This window comes from Fringilla coelebs, assembly GCF_963513975.1.
Source record: "Fringilla coelebs genome assembly, chromosome: 3".
Classification (NCBI taxonomy): Eukaryota; Metazoa; Chordata; class Aves; order Passeriformes; family Fringillidae; genus Fringilla; species Fringilla coelebs.
The window spans coordinates 106,836,102-106,859,852 of NC_140030.1; the positions used below are offsets into that span (position 1 = coordinate 106,836,102).

Here is a 23,751-nt window from a genome sequence, read left to right on the forward strand (position 1 = left end):
CCAGTAACTACTTTTGTCCTTGCCCTGAATTAAAAAAAAAAAAAATTATCAGAACTTTAAGGGACTTCCTGACCTGGCAATACCATTGGGTATAAAGGACTAAGTGGAATTTTTTGTAAAATAATGTCTTATATGTACAACATAATATATGAAAGCATAAAAATCTGTAGACTTTTTCTTCTGAGTGATGTTTTTAATTAAATTTTGGCTGTTCTGGAGTCAAGTCTTGTGCCCAAGTACAGATAGAAATTCACATGCAGAGGTTTTGGATTTGTTGAATAATTATTTGTATTTGTTCATGCAGATATACTTAAAAGTGTGATTTGTCATGTCTGGGAAAGTTTAAAATGAAAGGACTCTTGGGAAATACAATCTCCTTTTGCTATCACCAGTAGATGTGATGCAATTTGTTCTAAAACTTGGGGGTAGAGGTAGGTGGTATTTTAATGGAACAGAACATGGATATGTGCCTGTTACTGTAGATCCTACTGTTTAACAAATTAGCATTTTGTCCTGTTTCCAGCTAGGACACACATTTAAGATTAAAGTAAACGTGAAAGAGAGTTGCCTTTCGAGTCTTAAAATTGAGGTTTTGTCTCTAAACATGAGCATTTGCAAAGCAAAGGGAACAACTGGAGAGACAGCTGAACTGCTTGGGAATTGGGAGCAGGAAAGCAAGGCAAACACAGTTTCTCACTGTTTCACTTGGTAACTGTTTTTCTGGTGTGAAGGCAGATCTCAGTGACAACATTTAAGAAGCTAACAAGCAAAGCATCCTAAAATGGGGGAAACAAAGTATTGCAGTCTGAAGCAATAATTACTTTGCCAAGAGGTTTGAAATACTAGAAGAGATGCTCTCTAGAAGAAAAACCAGTGTGTAACTCATGAGAAAGATGTTGATCAATATAGTAACTTTTATGACCTTGCATAATGATTTAGTAATTCTTTTTCTGTGTGGGTGTTGTCTGTTCTGGAGTGAGACTGCTGTTTCTTTTTTTTTATTTTTAAATTGTGTAACCATTTTGCTAGAATTTTGATACAGACCTATATGAGAGAGGTGAGAGATGTTGAAAAATTGTTTTTACTCATGGAGATGATGGTGCAAAATGTCCATTTGTGCTGGCTTACCCCTCCAAACAAGTGTTTGAAGCACACATCTGTGTTGATACACTTCTGTTCAAGGGCTGTGTGCTTATTGCCACTGCACTCTCTCTGCTTAATTTTTATTGCAAGAGATACTTGAAATAGCTGACATTGTGGGAAAATCAAACAGCTTCTACTCAGTGTTTCATGGTGCATCTAGATCATCCAATTTTCTGGGACAGAACGTTAGATGTAATGAATGCACAAATGTAAATGTTAATTATTAACTAGATTGAATTAGTTACTGCAGTCATCTGTTGGTGTTCAAAGTTAAAAGTGGGTCACTGAGTCTCAAAATACTTTTGCAATGAATTCTAACATTGATTTGCCTATTTCTTCTTGTGCTGCTTTTTGCCTGCTAGTCTGGAGAGGAAGAGTAGAGCACTTGGAGCCTGTTGCTTGCACAAGTAACAATTAGTGCACAAGTAACCTGTCCCTTCTGCTAGAATTACAGCAGTACCTACATGACAGGACAGCTTCCTCTGAATCCTTCTGCCACCTCCAGAAAAAGCATTTAATTTGTAAGTAAATGTATGAATAGTGATAGAATCTTTAGATCATATTACCTTTACCACTTTGTTGTTATCAAAGTCATTAACTGATGAAATCAAGATTCAGACTTTAGGAAGTGCAGAATTTTTTATTGTTAGTTGTGAAACAGCACTGTATGAAGGATATTTAGAGGAAAAAACTGATCACAGGTTTGAATGATTATAGCTTCATTTAAGCTGCATTTAATAAGGGAATGTATGCAATTGAGATTATACCTCAAGGACTAGGTTTTAATGGCAAGCCTCTGTACCTTGAGGGAAATGTGTTAGCAAGCCTTGCTGGAAGAAGGGAGGAAGTTGGGGGGTGGTGTGTGAGCTGGAATCAGGAATTTCTTCAAGTTAAAATCTTGACTGACTTGCAGTCAGTCTTGGAAGAAGAGCTTCTGAAGTAGGGCTGTGTGAGCAGCCTCTTCAGGAAGGACATTACTAATATGTAGGGTATAGGAGGAGTGAAAAAATAGTAGTTTAAAAAGTGATATTGAGAGATAAGATGATGTGGGAAAGAAATCAGAGTTATTCAAATAAGACTGACTTAGCCTTGCCAAAAAGTAATTTGGATCAAAGAAGAGGAGAGTACAAGAAAAATGTGCTGTTCCATGAGTAAATGCAGTAGTTTGGCAGGAAAATTGAATTCATATTTCGATATAGGTGGTAACTTTGACTACATTCAGTGGCAAATGTAAATAACCCATAATTGAAGTAAAAGCAGAATGCTTCCAGATTGTGTCAACTTGATGATGATAAGCTCTCCTTGATTTGTGAAATTTGTATGTGGAAACCTGTGCTCAAAGAGGAAAGCAGACCTCTACTGTAGAGAGGCATTTAAGTGGAAATTGAGTATTCCTTTGTTTTACACATTATCATAAATGTCTCTGCTGAATGCACAACATAAGAATGCTCATTAGCTGTTCCTGTACGAGGAAGCTGTTGTAACTGGGGTAATTTTTACACATCAGTGTTTGCTTACTACACTGTGACAGGTCTTGGGTTGCTTAAGGATTCCTTTGTTTCGAGCTGCTTGAATAAGACCCAGAACTTTGCCTTATCCTGGTGCCCTCGGAAATGAGGACAGGATTGTCAAGAGCTCTGTTTATAGTTGAACTATTTTGTAGTACAGACTTGTTAAGAGATGTCAGAAATTCATGAATCAATCTTATGTGTTTTGTTGGAAGGAGAGTGTAAAAGAAGTAAGGCTTATTATTAAATATTCAGACATTTATTTGGTAGTACACATCAGTGTTATAAATACTATGTTGTTTATTTAAACCTCTTACTTTTAGGCTTTGAATATTAGAACCACCAGCAGTCTCTTAAGATCTTAATTTAAAGGCTACAGAAGGAGAGGCTGCTTGAAACTTCAAGTGTGAAATGCATGTTGTTATTTTTGGGAAGAGCATTCCAATAAAATGAGGTGCTAAGGCAGAAATTGTCATAAATAAAGTACTTATATGTCTGCAGTTCAGTGGGGTGTTCTCAAAGAGTTTTATTTTCTTCTTGAGCCACACACTGTCTTAGTCAAGTTCTTGGGGTTCATCTGCTCTCATCACCTTGGCTGGGTTAAATTTTGAAGTCTCAAAGGATGGAGATTCCACAGCTCCCCTGGGTAGCCTCTCCCAGTATTTCACTGATTTCTTGGTGCAGCTTCTCTGTGCCTGGTTAAAAGCTCCTTTTCTGTAGTTTTTGATTATCTCCACCTTTCTGTAGTGCACTTCTGAGAAGATTGTGACTCTTGTTCCCTGTAATTCCCTGTTGAGTAGTTGAGAGTGGCCATTATGTTGCTGCCTTAGCTGGAGACTGAACAAGCACAGCTGTGAAGCCACTCCCAGTGCATCTTTTCCTCCAGCCCCATTATAATGGTTTTCTTTTTAATTTGCTCCAATTTATCCAAGTTGTTTCTTCCACTGGGGAGCCCAAAATTGGGCACAATGTGCTGGATGCAGTCTGAATAGAGGGGAGCAATCACTTTTTACATCATTGAGGTTATTTTGTCCTAGGTGCAAGTTTTAGCCCTTGCCTCCAGATTTCTTGAGGTTTCTGTCACCTGATTTTTCCAACCTGCTGAGAAACCTCTGAAAAATCAGAAAAAGAAAAACCTCTGAAAAAATAGAAACACACTGGTATGCTGGACAGCAGAGCTGCTATCACAATTTACAGAAATACATCCACAGACTTGCTGAAGTTTCATTACATCCCATTTTCCTGGTGATAACTGCATTAAACAGCATTGGAGTGATATTGATGCCCCTGAGCAATGCTCTAGTGACAACTTACCAGGGAGGTGTCAAACTGCTCCCTGCAGCCCTCTGAGCCTCCTCTGGCTCCCCAAGCCTTGGTTCTTGTTCTGCTGGAGGGTGGTCATAACATTTGTCTTCTTCAGGCTGGCAGGAACTTTTCTTGATTACCCTTTGGAGCTGTTGGAGTGGCCTCATGCTGTTCAGTTGGATGGACTCTGTATCCAGTTCATCACACTGGAGCCCCTAACTTTATTTCCCTCTGATGCAATATTCATGCAGACCTGGAAACTCTGGGACCAAACTTGGTTTTGAGACCAAGGCAATTGTATGTAGTACTTTTCTTGTACTTTGCTGCTCACATTTTCATGATTAACCCATAAAACCATAGAAGGTTTGGGTTGGAAGAGACCTTAAAGATCACCCAGGTCCAACCTCTGTGCCATGGGCACAGACACTTTCCACTAGATCCAATCCAACCTGCCCTACACTCATGTCAGTGTCAACCTGGTGTTTAAAAACAAATTAACAAAATATGCTGGTGGCTTGCTTTTCTTTCTAGCTGAAATTAAATTTTAGGAAGACAATTCCTTCTTGTAATGAACCATGAATTGCATATTCATCTATTAACACTGAGGTTAGAATGTGTCACTCAGAGATTAGCCACCTTCCCTTTACACAGCTCTCTACATCAGAGGCTGCCCTTGTATTAAACAGGTGATGTAAAAACGCTGCTCTCTTGCTGTTCAAGAGGAGCTGGGCATTGTTTATCTGAAAGTAAAATGAGTTACATGATCTGTGGTGCTGGTAATGTAATGATGGATTCTGTTGCAGCACCTTTAGGAACTGGGATTGCCTGGGGAATCTGGGCTCTGAGAGCTGTGATTTGTACCATGTGTCAAAAGCTTAGGCAATAACAGAAAAAGGTCACTTTTTTGTTAAAATATGTATAGAACATAGGAAATGTATGGATGTTAAGTGGTTTTTCACAGGAAGTCATCAGCTGTCAGTCTAGTTGTTGGAGATGTTGTTTTTCATGCCTGCTTAAAAAGGTTTTTCACAGTATGTTGGGCTCAGATTCATGGAATTGCAGCAAAGAAGGCAGCAAACCCTTGAAAAATAGACTGTTTGTAGGGAAGAACTAATATGTCTGGCTAGCTTTTGGTCCTGACCTTTTAAGGCCTTCAGGTTAAAAGCTTTGAACTTTACAATCCATCCTGATGGTTCCTGTTCAGTAAAGACACTGATTTTATGGTTGATAGCTTAGTTCAATTACAGGGTACCCTGGTGCTTGCAGGTTGGTTCATTCCCAAATTTTGCTCTAGAGATTTTTTTCCATTAGCTTTGACAACAGAGACAAACCAAGAAATTGATTTTTGATAAAAATCTGTCTTGAGATAGGTGAAAGATCATGGTAGGAATCTTCTGCTCCTGTTGTAGTGTTGAGTAAAATCACTACCCAGACAAAATTAGCCTTTACTGTGGCAAAACCTTTGGCTTGTGATGCCACAGGATTGAATCTGCTTCAGTTACTGCATGGATTCTGCACAGCCTTTTAGTGGTAAATGCCCTGAAGAAATATGTTTGAAAAATCAGTGGAAAAATGGATTTGATTATAACAATGTAATATTTTTCAGGAAAAAAATCAGGATAAATTACCAAAAATGCCATGTCTAAGGGAACACCCCTGTGTAAGAGGATAAAAGAAAACAAGGATATGGATGAGTGCATGGAGCAAGCATAAACTGAATTATCTTATTTCATGGTTCTGTGGAGTCTAAATGCAGGACTTTATTTTACCAGTATAAAAATAATAGCTAGAAAGATTTCCCCTGTCAGTGTAAATGTGTTATAATGAAAACCCTGGCCTCTGGATAGTCCTGATGGTTTTTTTCAAAACATCTGTTGGAAATATTTATTGGAAAAAAATATCTTCATGATTCTCTGTAGGATGAAAAGATAGAGAAAATAGTGGAAGAAAGTGGGAAAATGCTGCTCTTGTCTCTTGCAGGTTGTTTCATTGAAAATCTTACCTCCAAGCTAAAATAATGAAGGCTTCTAATAAAGTATTTCCATGGAGTTACCACTGAGTTTGCATACAAGGCAAAGACCAAATCTGTGTACAAAATTCTAGTATATATAGAATTCTAGCATATATTTTTCTGTCTCAAGCTTGGAATGATGGATGGTGAAAGTTCAGGATTCTATACTTTTTAAAGGAAGAAGACAGCAAATGGTTATTCCTTCTCTCTGTTGATGGAATTGTTTAAAAAACACCCTTACCTTTGTGTATGAAAGGATTTTAGTCTCTCTCTTAAAAAACTGGTATCTGGTTTTGGGTAACTACACGGTCTGTTTACATTGAGAGTGGAGAAGTGAAGTATCTTAATATCGTCTTTGGTTGGACTTCAGAGAGAATTTTTGAATGTAAAGGTAGCTAAAATTAGTCACATATATAAATTTTTTTAATACTACACTACATTATTGCATATACAGTTAGCCATTGTTAATACAACTAGTTTCATGCTACTCAAAATCCATGTTTTTCAGTCTGTTGTTCTTAATTCCTATAAATACTTCTGTGTTTTTTTATGGTTTGTCTCTGTAGAGTCAGTGTTTATTGGTTTGACTTGTGTTCTCTTCTATATATTTCTGATTTCCTTTGAGGAAATAAGTGAATTTTTATGTGAACCAGCATATGACAAATCTGGAGACAATATTGAATTGCCAAGACAAAATTGCTTTGTCCATTATATAAAAACATGAAATACATGAATATGTGAAACGTTTGGGTAAAGAAAATTTCTTTAGGTTTTAATTTGGGAATTCTGTGTGAAAAGTAGGCTTTCACTTGACATCAGCCTGCTGTTCTAAATAATATTTCTCTTTCTGCCTGAATGTCCTGCAATGATTTCTTTCAGCTGTTTGATATTCACCTGCTGCTGTGGAACAAGCTACAAATGCAAAATCATCAAGGAACAGATTTATAGCAACAAGAGAAATTTATGAGACTTTTCTGGCTCTGAGAGCAGACTGCTCCTAAATTAATGTTAAATGCTTTTATGCACAAGATGAAAACCAATTTTCTTTCAGTGGGAGATACTCATTGAGCAAAGAAAGTTTGTCCTCAGCAAATTGTGTACCAACTAAAACTCTGGAGTGTTACAGAACCCTGTGCCAAGAGCAAAGCACCTTTCCTTTGCCAACTGTTAATCCCAATGATTCAGTTTCCCCTGCTTCTCAGCAGTACTAGTTTTATTTCTAGTTGGGACTTTCCATGCAGGATTTTCTGCTGGTTTCTGATGTTGCAGCTAATCTGTATTCTGAGTAATTCATGAGAAGAAAAAGTGGGAAGAGATGAATGAATCTCTCGGTTATCAGAGACGGAAAAGTGGGAGAGATGAATGAATCTCTCGGTTATCAATCAAAAGTTTCCTAGGCACAGGCAAGTGCAGGAGAGCTGCTAGTGAAGCAGTCTGGGATTTTTCCCTCTGCATTCACCTCCTGTTCCAGCAGGCTTTATCATTTGAGTTGGATCTGCTGGAAGGAATCAGCAAGGACTCCTGTCCTGTGGGGGGTTGTAGTGTCTGAAGAAGAATCTGCATGGAAACAGGTCAGATGAATCAGCTGCTCCTGAGTCTTCTTTTAAAACCTAAATAGCAAGTAAATTCAATCCTGGCTGAAGTGTTGGAGTGGGCAAGCTGCATCATTTGAAGCTGGGTGCAAGTGCACAGCACAGCTTTGTTCCTTCTGCTGTACCAAGCATGTGATGTTCCCTTGCCAGCCCCATGTTTAACTGGCTTTTAGTAATGCAGGGAAAATTGAGATTCTTCCTTTCCAGCTGAGGATGAGTTAGAGAAACTTAACTTACTGAACTGCTGTGTTCACCTCTGCAGAGCCATAAAGGTTTCTGTTTTTCCATGATATCCTGTTGATGGTGTGGATGTCTTGTTGGCAGGAGGAGGAGAAGAATTGTTATACTCAGCCTCCTCTGAGATGTTCTTCTGGCTGAAGTGCTAAAGTTCAAGAAATGAATAAAATTAAAGCAGCTGATTAGGAGTTAAAAACCTCAAGTAATCCAAAGTTCTTCCCCTCTCCTCACTCACATCACCCCTATCAACAAAGCCAAGCCCTTTCCCCTACTCCCAAAAAATAAACATGAAGCTGTGTAATTGAGTTCAGTCTGGAGCATATTTGAGGGCATAGGAAATATTTCTGTGTTAACTTCAAGATGCTAAAAACTGGCCTAACTGTTAAGCCAGATGGGCAATTTAGGATACATGGCAACTTTGTCTACAGTGTCTGATTTAGGTAATAGAAAGTAGTGGTACAGTATATGTGGGATTTTGTTTTGGTTTTGGATTTTAACTTTTTTAATAGCAAAACAGAGAGCACACATTTTCACTGTGATGTGTCACTTGGGGTTTAGGAACAAGCAGGAAAAATTACCTTGCAAAACACCACCACTAAGCTTGAGAACTTTATATCTCGACCAGCATTTAACTGCTTTTCAAAAATGTGTATTTTTAAGATGTTAGAATTGGAAATGTTTAGAGTTTCTTTCTAGCTTTGTGCCACATGGTTTGAAAATCCTAAACAGGCGTTTGATGAATCAGTGTCTCTTCCCATTCCTTCTGCCCCGCAAAGACTGCACATTTTAAGAACATGTTGTTATGTCTCTGTAAATTGAGAACATAGCAGGAAAAAAACCCAACCTGAATCACCAGAGGCAGTGGTAATGGGATATAATTTTTCAAAACTTCATTGTTACATTACTGACAAAAATAGCCTAGGTTGAGCATCAGAGCTGTCACAGCTTTTCCTTGCTTTTATTAGAATATTTAAGTGACCTTTTCTGTGGCTGCAATTGTGCTGTGTTTCATATGAGTTTGATCTTTGAAGTATGTTTATCCTTTTTACTTCTTGAGGGAGGAAAACCGAGCATCCACTTCTTGTGGAGAGGGAGAAAAAAAAAATAAGGCTTAGGTCAGCAGACTGGATTGGTGTCACTGTGCATTGAGCTTAAGAACTTGGGATGTGAAAGAATGAACACATTCCATCTGGGCAAAAGAATGATGTCTGCTAGGGTTCAGTTTGCTATGGTTTTTGAGCTTTTTGTATGATCTCATCACTGGAGGAGGAAAGTATATTCTCCCATAAGAATAATCTTATACTTATGATTCATTACTACTGTGGTTTTTTGTGTGAGCCTTTTGAGTGCCAGACCTCCCCCCACTCTTCCACCCCAAATAAAAACCAGCCACCCTGTCGTTGGCTTTATATGGTATTGCTGTAGGTGGACTTACCCAGAATAATGGCTGGCTTTAACAATCAGAGCCTTACATCTTTGTCTGGAGAATAACTCCTCCTAACATATATTTATCCAGCTATTTGTCAAGCTTTACATTTGGGGAGGAGAGCTTTGTACACTTTGTCTCCTAAGGTTTGGTAAGCACTTTTTTCGCATGAATGTTCCCTCGTAAGAATTTTCTGTTTTCTGCAAATAATTTCATTTACTTTGTTTAGTAATTTTACTTGGGAACATACTGAATTCTCAGTTTTTCTTTGTTAATATTTCACTGTAGTTCCCCAGCACACTGCCCTAATAATCTAGCAATCAGTTCTTGGAGCAGCTGTGCATTTTGGCAGGAGCATGTGAAGCTGGAGATGCTCAATCTCCCACATCCCTTAATCAACTCACATATTGAAAAGGTACAGGCTAATCCAAGTCTAATGGTTTCTGGAACTATTACACCCCACCAGGAAGAGGAAAATTTGTAGATAGGCAAGTAAACCCAGTAGGATGCTTTTGAAGGCCCAATGACATGGCATTTTGCTTTTGCAACATAGCTGGAGACAATTTATTTGCCACCAGTGTAAGGTAATACATAAAAAATCTGCATTTGTTATCAGACCAGAGTGATTCTGGTGCAGTGAATGAAGGAAGCCATCCTAGCACAGGTGATGGGAGTGACACAGGTGTCACAGCAAACCCTGGGGACTGTGAGGAGCTTATGTATAAATCCTGAGATGGGTGAAGACCTGTTCCCTAATACAAGTACAGCAGGGAAGTGTCATAAGCATGAAAGGCAAGAAATACTATAAATGATACCATTCTTATTCACTTGGCTCTTGTCCTTTTGCACTGAAGTTGATCTATATTTGTAGGATACAAGAGGCTGGTTCAGCTTCTACTCTCAGTGTGTCTGCTAGAGTCAGAATTTTCCTAGAAAAAGGTGGATCTTCAGAAAAAAACCCTAAACTGTATTTTTCATTAGACCTGTCAAAGATAGTCATGAGCTAACAGTGTGGATTTTTGATTTGGTGTAACCCTTTAAAGTGAATGGATTTCTAGTATGCTTTTTTTTTCTTTTTCATTTTTAAATACTTTATGGTGTCTAATTATAATGTACAATGTACTGTATTTAGATGCTAAACTATCAAATTGCCATGGAAGAGCAGAACTAAAGATTCTTTTCAATAAAACTCATGCCTCCATGCTTTTCTTTTTTTCTTCATTTTAGAGAACTTATTACTAAGAGTAATTGAATAAATCACCCTTTCACCTGATAATTATTGAACCCTGGAAATAGGCTAGCATCCTGTGATGGGTTAATTTCTTGCTGATAGGGATCTTTTCTTTCATTTTTCCATCTTATTCTTGCAGTCTGATAAACAAAGTGCTGTGTGGTGGGAACTGTTGGCAGGAGGGGAGCATGTCACCTGCAAATTGATACCTGGATATGAAAATTACACACTTGGAACACTGAAATTTTAGTTACAGGATTTGTATGAAGCCAAGGCAGAAGGTTTATTATGTAGTGATTGAAAAGGTCTGCTGGAAATTGTTTGTAGTTGTCATTTTAAAAAGTTTGTGAATAATCTCATATTTTTATATGAATAAGACTAATTCCCTTTAATGAAAATTGTTTTATTTTAAATGTAACATGGAGTAGTTGAGATCTAGACTTGGTTGATACTTCCAGTTATAAGACATGGCCTGAGAAGTGGAACTAAAAATAGTTTAGCAGTTGTTACAGAAAAGCCAGAAATTCAATTCAAGGTCATCTTATTTGCACTTGTGAAGAGTGCCACTTGAATACTGAATAGTTCTAAAATGAATAGGTTTTTCTTCTTTGTTTCTTTATTTTTTTTTGGTATGTTAAATAAAATAATGTCAAAAGTTTTAGAAATTTAGGCTGAATGAGAGCACCTGAAATTTGATGGTCTGTCCTGTTAAGTCTCCTGTTCACTGCACCATTACTCAGTCCCTCTCTGCTTCTACCTCTGTTGTAATTGGAACATATTAGTTTAGAATTATAATCTCAATTTTTAATAGATTTTTTTTTTTTAATCTGTCTGGCACATGACTGAGTGGAAGTTGCTTTTTTGGCAAGAACTCTGCAAACCACATGGCTCTGCTTCCAAATCAGCATCTATAGCCTGTCACCTATAGTTTATCATGCCTGTGATTGATCCAAATTGAAATATAGCAAAAATTTATTATGGCTTCAGAAGTTTTCCAAGTTTACTGTCAGGCATTTTAGAAAAACCACTACTGTTTGTCATGTACTTTGTGAACAGTACAGAATGTTTCTAGGTTTGAACTTTAAGATGTGTGCCAAAAATATCTAAAAATAAAGAAATCCAGTAGGTTCTTGCACTGTCCTCCTCTGATGTGAGTGAACTGTATTTCACTGTGGTATATATTTAATGGGACTGCAAAATGCCTAAAAGCTGTACCAAAATTTGGTTTTTTGCATTTAGTCTTCCTGTTTTGGGTGTGCTCCTTCCAGTCTAAGCTATAGACTATGCTTAGAAAAGAAGCATTTTATAGTTATGTATATTTTTACTTTAATATCTCTAAATTGAACTAGAAAAAGGGTGGTTTAATTAAAGGTTTTAATCCCATTCTCATCTAGCTGTTGAATAGGTGATGGGGTTAGAACATGTGCATTTTTAAAATTAAGAACCTATTTCCTCATTTGTGCATGAGAGACATGATCTCAGTATTCTCTCTTCTCCAGGAGCCCTAAAGAGCATCCCAGTATTGAGCACTTTTAGAATTGTTAGAATGCCATGGAAAGTGTGATAGAAATTGAGTCTGTTCTCTCAAAAATGTCTGTATTGAAAGTTAATAAAACAGCTGGATGTACTTCAGAATTTTCTAGTATTAGGAGATGTGAAAAAGATACTGGGAAATTCAGCATGGTCTTTGGAAAAAAACCCCAACAAACACACCCACCCCTTCCCAAACCAACCAACCAATAAAAATCTCAAAAAAACTCCAAGATAGATGGGGAGGGGGAGGCATCCTTTGCCTCTTTCAGCAATTATGAAGAAATACTCCTTTACTTTCCTGTGTCTCTTCAGCCTTCTCAGTTTCCCAAATGGCAGGCTGCATTCCTTGCAAGCCAGGCATCATGTGCTTTCTATAATGTTGGATGTGCTGGAGTGGTGTGCTCACAGAATCTGACTGACTGATAAGAAATCATTCCTTTCTATTTTTGTTTCCTGTCTGCATCTGGACATTACCCCCAAAGACAACCTGCATGGTATCACCCTTTCCTCTCCTAATAAATAGTCTGTTTCTGCTATGGGCTGATTTCATCTGTTTCTTATATGATGACATTCATGATATGCTCCTTTTTAATTTCAGGCTGTAGCTCAGCTTCCAGATGACTGGCATAATTAGGATTAGCTCCCAATAGCAATCTCCTGATGAATTTGCACTTTCTGGTGATCAGTTGAACCTTTTCTCAGGGAGAAAATGTTACATCTGGGTGTCAACTTTTATAAAATGTGTCAAAATGTGTTTCATTTATGAGCTGATGAAATTTTTGTGCTGGACTTTATTCTCTGTGTTTGTTTTCTTGTCTATATGTTAAAAGGTGCAAGGGTCTTCCAATTCTCATTTCTTGTAGAAGTAATTTCCACTGGGAAATGTAGATTGTATGAAGCTAGTGCAATTCCAGATTCTTTGCAGAAAGCTTTGTATGTGGTTATGGCATTTAATGAAAATTCATGGCTGGTGGTGAGGAAAAGGAGGGGGGGGGAAACTGTAAGGGGAAAAAGTGCAGAAAGGAGAAGTGAATACCTTCTTGATCCCTTTTATTACTTGTTAGGCCTGTCTGTCTGGACCACAGCTTTTCAGAATGACCTCATATAAGCAAAATATCAAAGTCCTGGTGGTTTTGTATTCAGAAAGGTGGAGTTTCAGCAAGTTGCAAGGACTATTGCTTTAACATTTTAAATAAAATAAAAAATAAAGAACTTAACCAGAAAGATGATGCTTTACTACAAGTAATTTTATTTTCTTCTCCACTTTGTATATTAACAGTGAACAGAGTATCTGCCAAGCACGAGCTGCTGTCATGGTCTACGATGATGCCAATAAGAAATGGGTACCAGCTGGAGGATCAACTGGATTCAGCAGAGTTCACATCTATCATCACACAGGCAACAACACATTCAGAGTAGTGGGCAGGAAGATTCAGGATCATCAGGTGAGGAAACATCTGAAAATTTAGAATATTAAGGCTTCAGCAAAATTATGGGACCAATTTTTAAAAAAATGGTAGCAGAGCTTTTATTGCTTTTTCCCTGTGAACTCATCACTTTGCATACCCCCAAGGCAATAGTCCTTTTGCCATTCCTTCCCACAGATATCTATTTATAAAGGCTAGTGGTGTACACAGAAGTCATCTGGCTCTTTTTAAGGCAAAGTGGCAACCTGGAAGCTTCTCTCCCCCACTCTACACTCTGAGCTGCAGCCTGTGTAGACACCAGCAGTTTTTCTAGCTCTCCTTACCTCATGGAAACTTGGATGCATGATGTCTCATTTCCCCAGGTCATTTTGTTCAAAAAACCTTCTGATGTTTGGTAATGCTGATCATCTACCACTTTAAGAGAGTGAGAAGGGATTACATCTTTATTTCCTTGATGAAGTTAGTGGATCATGATTAAATGGCAAATTAGCACTCTGTAAATGTGCTCTGCCATGTGATAGGGTTAAAACCTAATTTTTTGTTTGAGGAAAGCTTCTTATATTTGTTTCCCTCCCTCCCAGCATTTAATAGAATTCTTTTGGTCTGTTTTTGGTCATTCATTACACACCTGAAGCCTAAACTGTGTGATTTGTTACTAAATATTTACTCCAAGTAATTAATGGTCTCTGTGCGTTCATCTGAGCACATCTGGGGTTGTTTGTTTGGGGTTTTTTTGTCCCATTATTCAGCAGAAAAAGGTGAGAGGATATAGTTATCCAAGGGCAATGGGATCCTCTTAGTGGATGGCTTGTAGTAAATGGTTGCCCTAATAGCTCAAATTTTCATCTTTTGTGTGAGCCACAACAATCTTGCAAAATGATACCCTGAGATCCATGGTACAAATCCAGCAAACTGCTGCTGAAAGCCCTGCAAGCCAAGGGGTGCAGCAGCCACAGGGAGAAGGTAATAACTTGGTTAAAAAAGAAACCTAACAAATACCCTGTGAAATTCATGGGAAAATGGAAAATGAGTGTGTGAATTTCAGTTGTGTGTTTCAGCAGTCTGCTGATGTTACTGCATTGCTGTTAGGAAACACGGCTGAAGTGAGAACACTTTAACTACAAAAGTTGATACAGAATATCTCATTAGTCCCCTTGTGTATTCCCATCACTGATTACAGACAGTGGTGGAATTAAATTTGAAATGTTTTGTGCTTTCAGCCTTGTGTTTCACAGATTATGGGTCGTGAATTAACCCGTGTGCTGAAGGAACAAAATTTACACAAAGCTGAAACTTCTGCTGGAACAGCAATTTTAAACATAATTAATTTTATTTTTTTTTTAATGATTATAGGTGGTAATCAATTGTGCCATTCCAAAAGGGCTGAAGTACAATCAGGCTACACAGACCTTCCACCAGTGGCGTGATGCTAGGCAAGTGTATGGTCTGAATTTTGGCAGCAAAGAAGATGCCAATGTCTTCGCTAGTGCCATGATGCATGCCTTAGAAGTATTAAATTCACAGGAAGCTGGTAAGAGTCTCTTCACTTATTTTTTTTCCTCTTAAGATTGTTCAAATACAGAAAAATTCAAATGTTTATATGTAAAAGTCTATAATCTTATTTTTAATCATAAATAAGCCTCTAGGTGTTTTAATTATTTGGATGTTTTGTCTGACTAATTAGTGCTTCTTAACAGTGCTTCTCAACTCAACTGGCATCTCTGTAATTGCACTTCCTAGCAAGTAAATCAATTTACATATTTCTCTATTAGATACAGAAACTGCTGGCTTTGCCTTTTTTTTTTAAGGAAGCCAAACAAAAAGACCTGCCCAAGAAGGAGGATACTTTTCAGGATTTCTAGAGACATCCAGGTTCCTATTGTGTGTTGGTATTTTTGCTTCTCACTGGTTCCTGGCTTATTATAAAATTGTGAAGGTTTTTTTCCTCCAAACTCTGCAATTCTATGGCAGTTTTTACCATGCAGAGTCTTCTAGCTCAGAGACCTTGAATCCAGGTTAACATTCAGATGAGCACATACAATTTAGACACCAGGTCTATAATTTCATTTGTTTGAAGATCAGGGTTACATAGGCTTGAAAACAGTGGTGGAAAAATCCCTGGCTGTCAGTATTCTGCTGATAGCTGTAACATATTCTAGGTAGGCTCTACAGCAAATTGATCAGTATAACCCTGTGACACACACAGAGGGAGTTTCTTTTAAAGGACTAAGAGTCTTTTGTGTTCTTGTAACCAAATAGAATTCTTTTGTCCTCATTAAACTTTAAAGATTGCCTGTGTAACAAGAGATAGTACTTGTGTGCCAGTTTTCTTTCTCTTGTGTACAAGAGAGGCTGTAGATAACTGTACCAGGGCTGTCTCAGCTACAGCAAAAAAGGTGGTTTTATGAAGTTGGTGTTTTTTTCTGGTAGTCTTTTCAAGATTTACCTTTTGAAACTTATCTGTCTAGGCTGTGGATGATAGATTCTGCAGTGCTTACGTTGTTACACAACACAGGAGGCCAAAATAGAAATGGTAGCTAGAGTTTTGGGAGGTTTCTTTTTGCCTGCTAAAATAACCCAGTTGTGATTCCCAGTCTCCTAGCTCTCAGCTGGATGTTTTCTACATCCCTCAGTTCTGCTTTCCCTAGGGTTACTCAACTGTAAACTTTTCATGCATTCTGACTCTTCATCACCTGTCTCCCAACCAGTATTTGGGAACATAGGAAGTGCTGGTTTGTACTGTTTTGATGAAAAAGCCTGATTGATGGTAATTACCACAGATTTGAGGGGTTCAAGTTCTTTCCCATTACCTGTACTTGAAGAATTTGTGTTTCAGTGTGTTTCCTCATAACACTGAACCTGAGCTGCTAGAGAGGCTGAAATGACATAGGCAGGCATGGCATTGCTCCTTTTTTAGTTAGACAGTGTGTCCTTTTTAAATTTTGTGGCTTGTAATTTGTCTGATGACTTGTTCTCTTGCTACTTTATGCCAGGTGTTTGTGGGCTGCTGCATTGTTCTGTTGTTCAATAGTAGAAACTTTATTAATAAACAGAGATGCCATTTCAGTTTGGAAAGACTTGGATAAAACTAAAATTTTTTTGACTGCAAAATTTCATAACTGTGTATGACTTATCACAGCCTGGTTGCTGACTACAGTGCTGTTGTCCTCTGGTTTGTTCTCAACAATTCTGAGATGGACACGAATTAAGGTTTGTAACTATTTGAAAGTGACTGGGTTAACCTTTTAAGTTTTTTTCCTGAATTACAACATTGTCACTTTGTTTCTCCTTGTTGTGAATTTAATTTGGTGGTGGCAGCAGGCACAAGTCAAAATGCATTAATTAGCTGCATCACAAGCTAATGGTGAGCAAAGGAGATAATTGTTCTTTCCTGGCTCCTGTCAGCCAAGGGCTGCTGTGGTGGTTTAAGATGAGCTGTCACCTGTGCCACAGACAGGTGCTCTAGCTTCCATCAAGCTGAAATAAAACCAAACCTTCACATTATCAGCATTGTTTCAGCAGGTGAGCAGTTTTGCACTGCTGCTTCTAAAAAAATATCCTAATAAGGCACAGGGAATTGCTCTGTCAGCCTCATCTCACTTCCAGACAATGTTTAAAGACAAATGTTCATAATGTTAGATACTGTCAACAAGTGTTCCCAAGTTTCATCAACTGGGAAGTTTGTCACTGTCTGATCTAGATATTTCTAGATATTAGTTAATTTTTCTGACCTGTATCAGTGTAAGAAGCATCTTTCTGAACATGCTGCTTCAATAATGGAAATAGGTTGCTAAGTGGCTTGCAGTTTAGAAACCAACTAATTGTGCTCCTTGCTCCAAGTTCAGTGCATTTTGTTTCTCTGTAGCTGGTATAATTTCCTAAAAGTGCAGCTAGAAATGAATCCTTGGTGTTAGGTTCCTCCTCCCCCAGGATCTCTGAAATAGATGAATATTTACTTAGACAGGTCACTGGCTCTGAGGCTCTAATATTAGCTCTTCATTTTAGGAAATGGATTGCAGCTGCCTCTCTTTTATAAACAAATTACTCTTTCTGAAAAGGTGTTGGGAGGGTATGTGTCATAAAATAAACTTACACTGATATGTGATGATCAATACATTATATATGGTTAGTTTTATTTCTTTTAATGTATCTGCTTGGGTTTTAAAATTTTCTAACCCATGCTGTCCTCGTTGGTGTTTTGATGATCCTGCTTCAGCAATCTGTTCTTGAAGATGACAACTTGTCTCTATTAGTTTAAATAAATTGCTGTGTTTCCTAGTGTATCCAAAATGGCATATAGAACCTCCAACTGAAATAAAAATAAAGAGATCCTACATAGATAGCTTCCCTTTTATTACAGGATTGCATCCAGTTAAAGTTAGATTCTTGCAGTATCCTTATTTTCTGCTGTGCTTTCTCATTTTGGCAATTTCTTTTATTAGCTTGCTTATTTTATGTTGTATTTTATTCATAAAAGGAAAGCAGTTTTAATGTTAGCTGAGCATTACTATTCAGAAATTCATAAAGCTGCAGATGAATTTTAAATTTTATGCAAGGGTTCACAGAAATCTAAATGACTTCTGAGGGATATTAAAGATTAAGTTGTGTACATCCTCTTGGTTTGCAAGTCAGCTGTTGGGTATGGCTCTCTCACTCTTTTTAAAATAAAATTAAATCATGGTCTCCTTCTCTTGCATATATTTGAAAAATGTCATTGATCTTTTAGTTGGCATCCTCAGCTGTTCTGCTGCCTGCTGGCAAAATTGGAGGTTGTTTAATTTAGGATCTCCCTCTAGTGGATCTGCTGGAGTCGAGGCACTGCTGAGCTCACAGGGACAGGCTTTTTGTCCTCCTGATGAGTTCAGAGTGCAGAGTGAAAATCTCTGAGGTTAAGAGGAAAGGCTTTACTGCAAGTGGCAGCTTTCTGCTAAAAAAACAGTGCAGGTTTGTCTCAAAGGGCTGGGAAGCAAAAGCTGCCTTATCAGTGAAACTGCTGCAAATGCTCTGCTGATGTAGGATTTTATCCTCCCCCTGAGCTGTAATTTTATCCTCCCCCTGATCAAATGAACGTGCTAACTTCTCAAATGGTTGAACTCTGCTTATTTAAAGGAATTTATTTTATTTTAGCTCTGTTCTGGTTGGAATGATTGCATTAACAAACCCTATTTTCCTGCAGGCTAGTTGGGCAGATTGTAGGCAACCAGCAGATCCAGGAGAGTAGGACAACACAGGACTGCATTTTGTCCTAGAATTTTAAAGAATTAAATACTGCACATTCCTGCCCTACTCTGTTTCAGAATTGCATTAAAAGGATTTTATTTCCTGACCCTCATTTGGGAAAATTTTGAAAGACTTACTATTCATTGCATTAAATAACTGTTTGACATGGTCAAAAGTGACACCTTCATCAAATGACAAGTGCATGTCATCAAGTTTAAGAGGTCAAATGAAGAGGATTTCTGGCTCTGAGGCTGTGTGCAGCGTGTTCAGATATTCAGTAATTGTCTTGTCTGGAGATGACAGCTTGCTGCAAAGGTTTTGCATTGCATTACAAAGGAAATTTTCATATCTGCATTAAGTAGGGCTCATTGTTGCAATCAAAGTGGCTCTGGAATGAGAGAAAAGCTTCAATGAAGGGAAATGAGACAGCTGAGAATTCTCTGATGTGTGAGACAATGGATTATTTCTTTGAAGGAATAAGGTCACGTAAGGGAAGCTTGTGTTGGGAGGAACAAAGGAGCATCATACTCAGTTTTGCTGCAAAAAGCACCTTCTAGTTCAGCTGGAATCAGTGTTGCTTTGTGTGGCATCTGTCTTCAACCTCAGGATAGCCTTGCTAAGAGAATAGGAAACTAAGTGTGGGGTTTCTAGATGTGTGATTTGCACCTGGGGAGGTCCTGGGAGTTGTTTGCTGCAGAAGATGAAAGCAGCAGAAGAACTGAAGGAAGGATGTCACAACAGTAAATAAATCTCTTTTCATTCTTTCTCATAGAGTTACATAGATGTAAGATTTGTGATGCTTTGTGTGCTAGTCTATAGCAGATATATATTGATTCTTGAAAATATTTTGGAATGTTCTGGATATAAAGGCAAGGTCATGAAGGGCTTCAGTGCATCTGTTCTAGTGTTGCCTTAGATCACAGTTTAATTCATAGGAAAATGGGGAGGAAGAAAAAGAATCAGAGGGGGTTTTTTTTGTTTCCAAGGTCTCATTATTTTATCCTTCTGACCTTGGAGGGGAAAAAGCCCCTGTGGTTCAAGTTTTTTGAATTCCTCTTGAATGAGTAACTCTAGAAGGTAGGTTGTCCAGTTATTAAATAAACAAATCTTTATTCACAGCTGTACATTTATGTGCAGTCCTTTCTCTTCCAGCAGAGATAGGTAATTAAATCCTTGGTGATAGAGGAATGCACTCAAATAATGGATTGAATAATTTAATATCTTTGGGAAATGCAAACTGAAACAAAAATTGGGGTTGCCTAATTGGAATATATAGAGAGACTACAGAAGACTGAAATGAAAAAAGTATATGTGGAGCTTGGGGGCTGCTTTTCTTTGTACTGTTTTGGTTCATGTCATGCTAAAACTTGTTTGGAGAGAATAAAAATTCTGCAGCAGTGAAGTAATGATGCTGTACCTGTACTCTTAGCAAGCTTCTGGAACAGGCTGTCAGCACTCCCTGTCAGAACAGGAGTAACACGATGGTATTTTTATTACCTATGTTGTCAAAAGTTGGATAAGATTTTTCCCTTCCTTTTAAATGTTGGGTTGATTAAATAATTTTTTAAAGTCATTACTAGGTGTGATGCTGATTAGGTAATCCTGATTTATGTGCCAAAATGCTGACCCTGCAGGAAATTGTACCTGTTCATTGGGCAGAGTATTTCCTGTTCATGGTAGTTGCAGATAAGATTATTGAAAGCATCATCAGTGTTAGCTGTGGTGTTTGGAAGTGAAGGGAGAATTGTTAAGTTTTCAGAGTTATACAGACTTTTAAGGGTTGCCCATATGGTGTTTCTAATTTTTTTATTCTTCAGAATTAGGGGTGTATCATGTGAAAGCATTCAATTTTAGGTGAACAACCTGAAGAATTTAATTAAAATCTGGCAGCTGGTCTAAACTGCATGGCAAATATAAAGAGAAATACATTAATTTATGGCTAAAGTTTTGTTTAATAAACATAGAGGAATGTCAGCATATTTTACAGTTGGGGCTTTATAGTGTTGTCTTTAAAAATATTATCAGTAGAAGTTGTAGATAGATTAAATCTGCCTTTTGGGAGCAGGGTGTTTTCATAAAAGTCTTGAAGATAATTGTGAAATATACCTTGGTAGGGCTTATATCACCCAGTAGTGACAATCATCACCTATAACATTGCTATTTAAACAAATTTTGGCACAGCTGAGGCTGGAGGGGGAGCTCTAAATATCCCACAGTGGATGGTATTGATAAATTTAACTTCAATATTTGCTCCTTAGTGTTTGTGGTATTGTAGTTTCATCCAGCAGCTGCAGTTCCCTGCTGGTGAAGCTGTGTCCCTGGGCATGACAGGATGGCAGAGGGACACTGGAAGCTGCTGATGTCCCCCAGCACAGTGGGGCTGAGCCAAGCCTGGCTCCCAGGTTATCAGAGCCTGCTTTCCAAGGCACTGCTGGCTCTGATAGGGGCTTCTGCTGGCACTGATAGGAGGCTTACCTCTCCTTCAGTTCCTCTGTGCTTTCATGAATAGTTTTGTTGTTGCTTTTTATTGCCTCCATGGAGTTAAAAGAGCTTGTGGATTGAAGTGGAAAGTGTTCAGCTTCAAATTTGGAGTGATGAGTGAATGAACTCAGCTGAAGGGAGCTGTGAGTGAGGAAGTAGGTGTTCGAAGGGAAGGGAAGCCTTGGCTGGGAGATGATTCACCCAAACAGAGGTACTAGAGAAAATTTTGTCACTAGTTAATGCCTTGGTTTTTGGTCATCATGGTCTTGTATGTGTCATAAAATAAACTTACACTGATGTGATGATCAATACATTATATATGTTAGTTTTGTTTCTTTCAGTGTATCTGCTTAGGTTGTAAAAATTTCTAACCCATGCTGTCCTCATTGATACTGCATCAAAAATCTGTACTTGAAGATGACAGCTTGTCTCTGTTAGTTTAAATAAATTGCTGTGGCTTGAGCAGTGAGGTGGTTTTGGTTCTGCTCAAGGCTGGTTAGAAAATCAACCCAGCCTTTGTTCTGGCATGGCCTGGAGCAGGACAGGCTCTGAAAGGAGCTGGAGACACATCAAAGAGGGATACCACAGTTGTTGTTCTTGCTGCTTCCTGCACAGATCTCTGAAAAGCCTGCTTTCCATTCATTCAGAAAACCTTTAACCATTTAAACACACTTTATTTATTTTTTTTTTAGTAAGTTCTTATATACCCTAACAAAAATACATCTTTTTGGCTCTAGCTTTGAACTCTTGCCTGGGGTGTGGGCTTTGTTTAGTGGGAGTATTCAAACTGTCCTTAAAGAAAATATTTCCTAAAGATTATAATTAGCCAGGTCACTTATGTTTATATCATATAAATGCATAAATAAATTTGCTGTCCACTTTCAGTCTTTGAAAAGACTTCTAAAAGACAAGTCACACTTTGATTTGGATATCAGACTGTATAATTGGAACACTGCTTAGTTTTGGCACTAACATACTGAGAAGTGAAGGGGTGGAATTTCTTAGTTACTGAGTTGTTTATATAAACTTTTTCTCTGGGGAGAAAATGGAGATCTTTACCTCAAACTAAAATTCTTACATGTGATATTTGACCAGCTTTAGTAGATTTATTCAAAAGTTAGGGTGAGAATAAGCTGTACTCTGAAGTACAGTAATTGTGAAGTTTTCTCTGTGTTTTTACCCTCTTGATTTAGGCCATGTGAGGTTCTGAGGAAGATTTCACATGATCTGGCTGGCATTGGTCCCCCCAAACCCCTTTTCATCCATCCTTGTGTTAGCAGCTCCCAAGTGAGCCTGTCCAGCCAAAGGAAACACCACTGCAGCTCAGTTTATAATTTGCAGGACATGTGTTGTGCCAGTCTTGAACAGCTGATGCTTGGGGGGTTTTTTTTTAGGGCTACAGGAATGTGATATTTTCAATATCAGCCAGTGTCAACACTGCTAACATACAATGCAGCTGGCATGAAAAGAAGTGGGGTGGGGTGTGGTGGGACACTCCAAAACAGAGGAGGTAACTGAAAGAGTGAAGCAGCAGAGGAACAAAAGGCATTGAGGGAGGACAAACCCTGTGTTTCCTTCCCCAGCCTGCCAGTTATGCTTTCATAGGGTTGTGCAAGTGAAATTGGTTTGGCTTTTGAACAGAGATATAAAGTAACCAGTCAATTAGGGCTAAAAAAATTAAGGTGTTTGATAAACTATAACTCTGGTTGTGGTTTAAAAGGGTGATGTTGGGGATGCTTGATTTGGTTCAAGCAGTCCCCAGCAGTCTGATGTTGATGTTCTGATGTTGATGGCACCATAATTGTCTGTGTGACTGCATGAAGAACCAGGTCTGGCTGTCATCTAGCTGGTGGAAATGCTTTTTCCCCTGAGAATTTTAATGTGTTAGATTGCCAGTCCATCTCTCACCACACAGTTGCCTGAACTGTCATAGAGGAAGGGCGATGCAAAGGTGAAAATAAGCTGAAAAACAGAAAGCACTGAAACTGGAATGGCTGCTGAACAAATTAGTATAAAATTATATCCCTTGTCTGTCAGAATGTGCTGCAGAGTGCACCATCTGTGCTTTTTTAGAAAAAGAGAGATGTTAGGTTTTCTTTTAAAACTCAGAATGAATAGACCATTCAGCCTCATCTCTCACTTGGCTTATACTGGTTTCTGAAGATAAATTGATCCTGTAAAAGGATCAGAGTTCTTTTCCAGGCAGTATCTGAATATTTCTCATGGGGGTTGGTGTTTCTGAGGTATCTTAAAGTGCTCAGAAGCTTTTGAGAGAGGTTTTTATTAGCTAGTTCCTGTTTATTTAATATACCACCTGTCCTGCTACCCAGGCAGTTGTATTTTAGCAATAAACTGATGGTCTTAGCTCACTGTAATAAACCTTCTAGGATAAAACATGCTTTTCCACCTGGCATGTACCTTTTAACTTCCTAATGTTCATTAGCAGGGTGGCTGCAGAGGGAAATTTCATGAGAAAACAGGACAGATGACTTGGGAGCTGAACTTCCCTTTTCTTGAAAGCCTTTGGTATACTCAAATTGCATTTCCTTAAGGCAAAAATGTGTAAGAAGTACTGCAACCACCAGGTTAATTGCCAGCAGGTGATATTTTTTTTCCCCTCTTCTGTGTGCATAGCTG

The 23,751-nt window shown here is 38.2% G+C and overlaps 1 protein-coding gene across 6 annotated transcripts in view; it reads left to right on the plus strand.

The window, feature by feature from the left end:
* The window catches only part of ENAH (ENAH actin regulator), a 91,961-nt gene that overhangs the window by 31,117 nt on the left and 37,093 nt on the right, over window positions 1–23,751 (plus strand). For all 6 annotated transcript variants that reach the window (XM_084201828.1, XM_084201829.1, XM_084201832.1 and 3 more), the window contains exons 2-3: window positions 13,266–13,431; window positions 14,767–14,944. In XM_084201828.1, coding sequence (XP_084057954.1) covers window positions 13,266–13,431; window positions 14,767–14,944 — 344 coding nt within the window. The remainder of the gene's footprint in view (window positions 1–13,265; window positions 13,432–14,766; window positions 14,945–23,751) is intronic.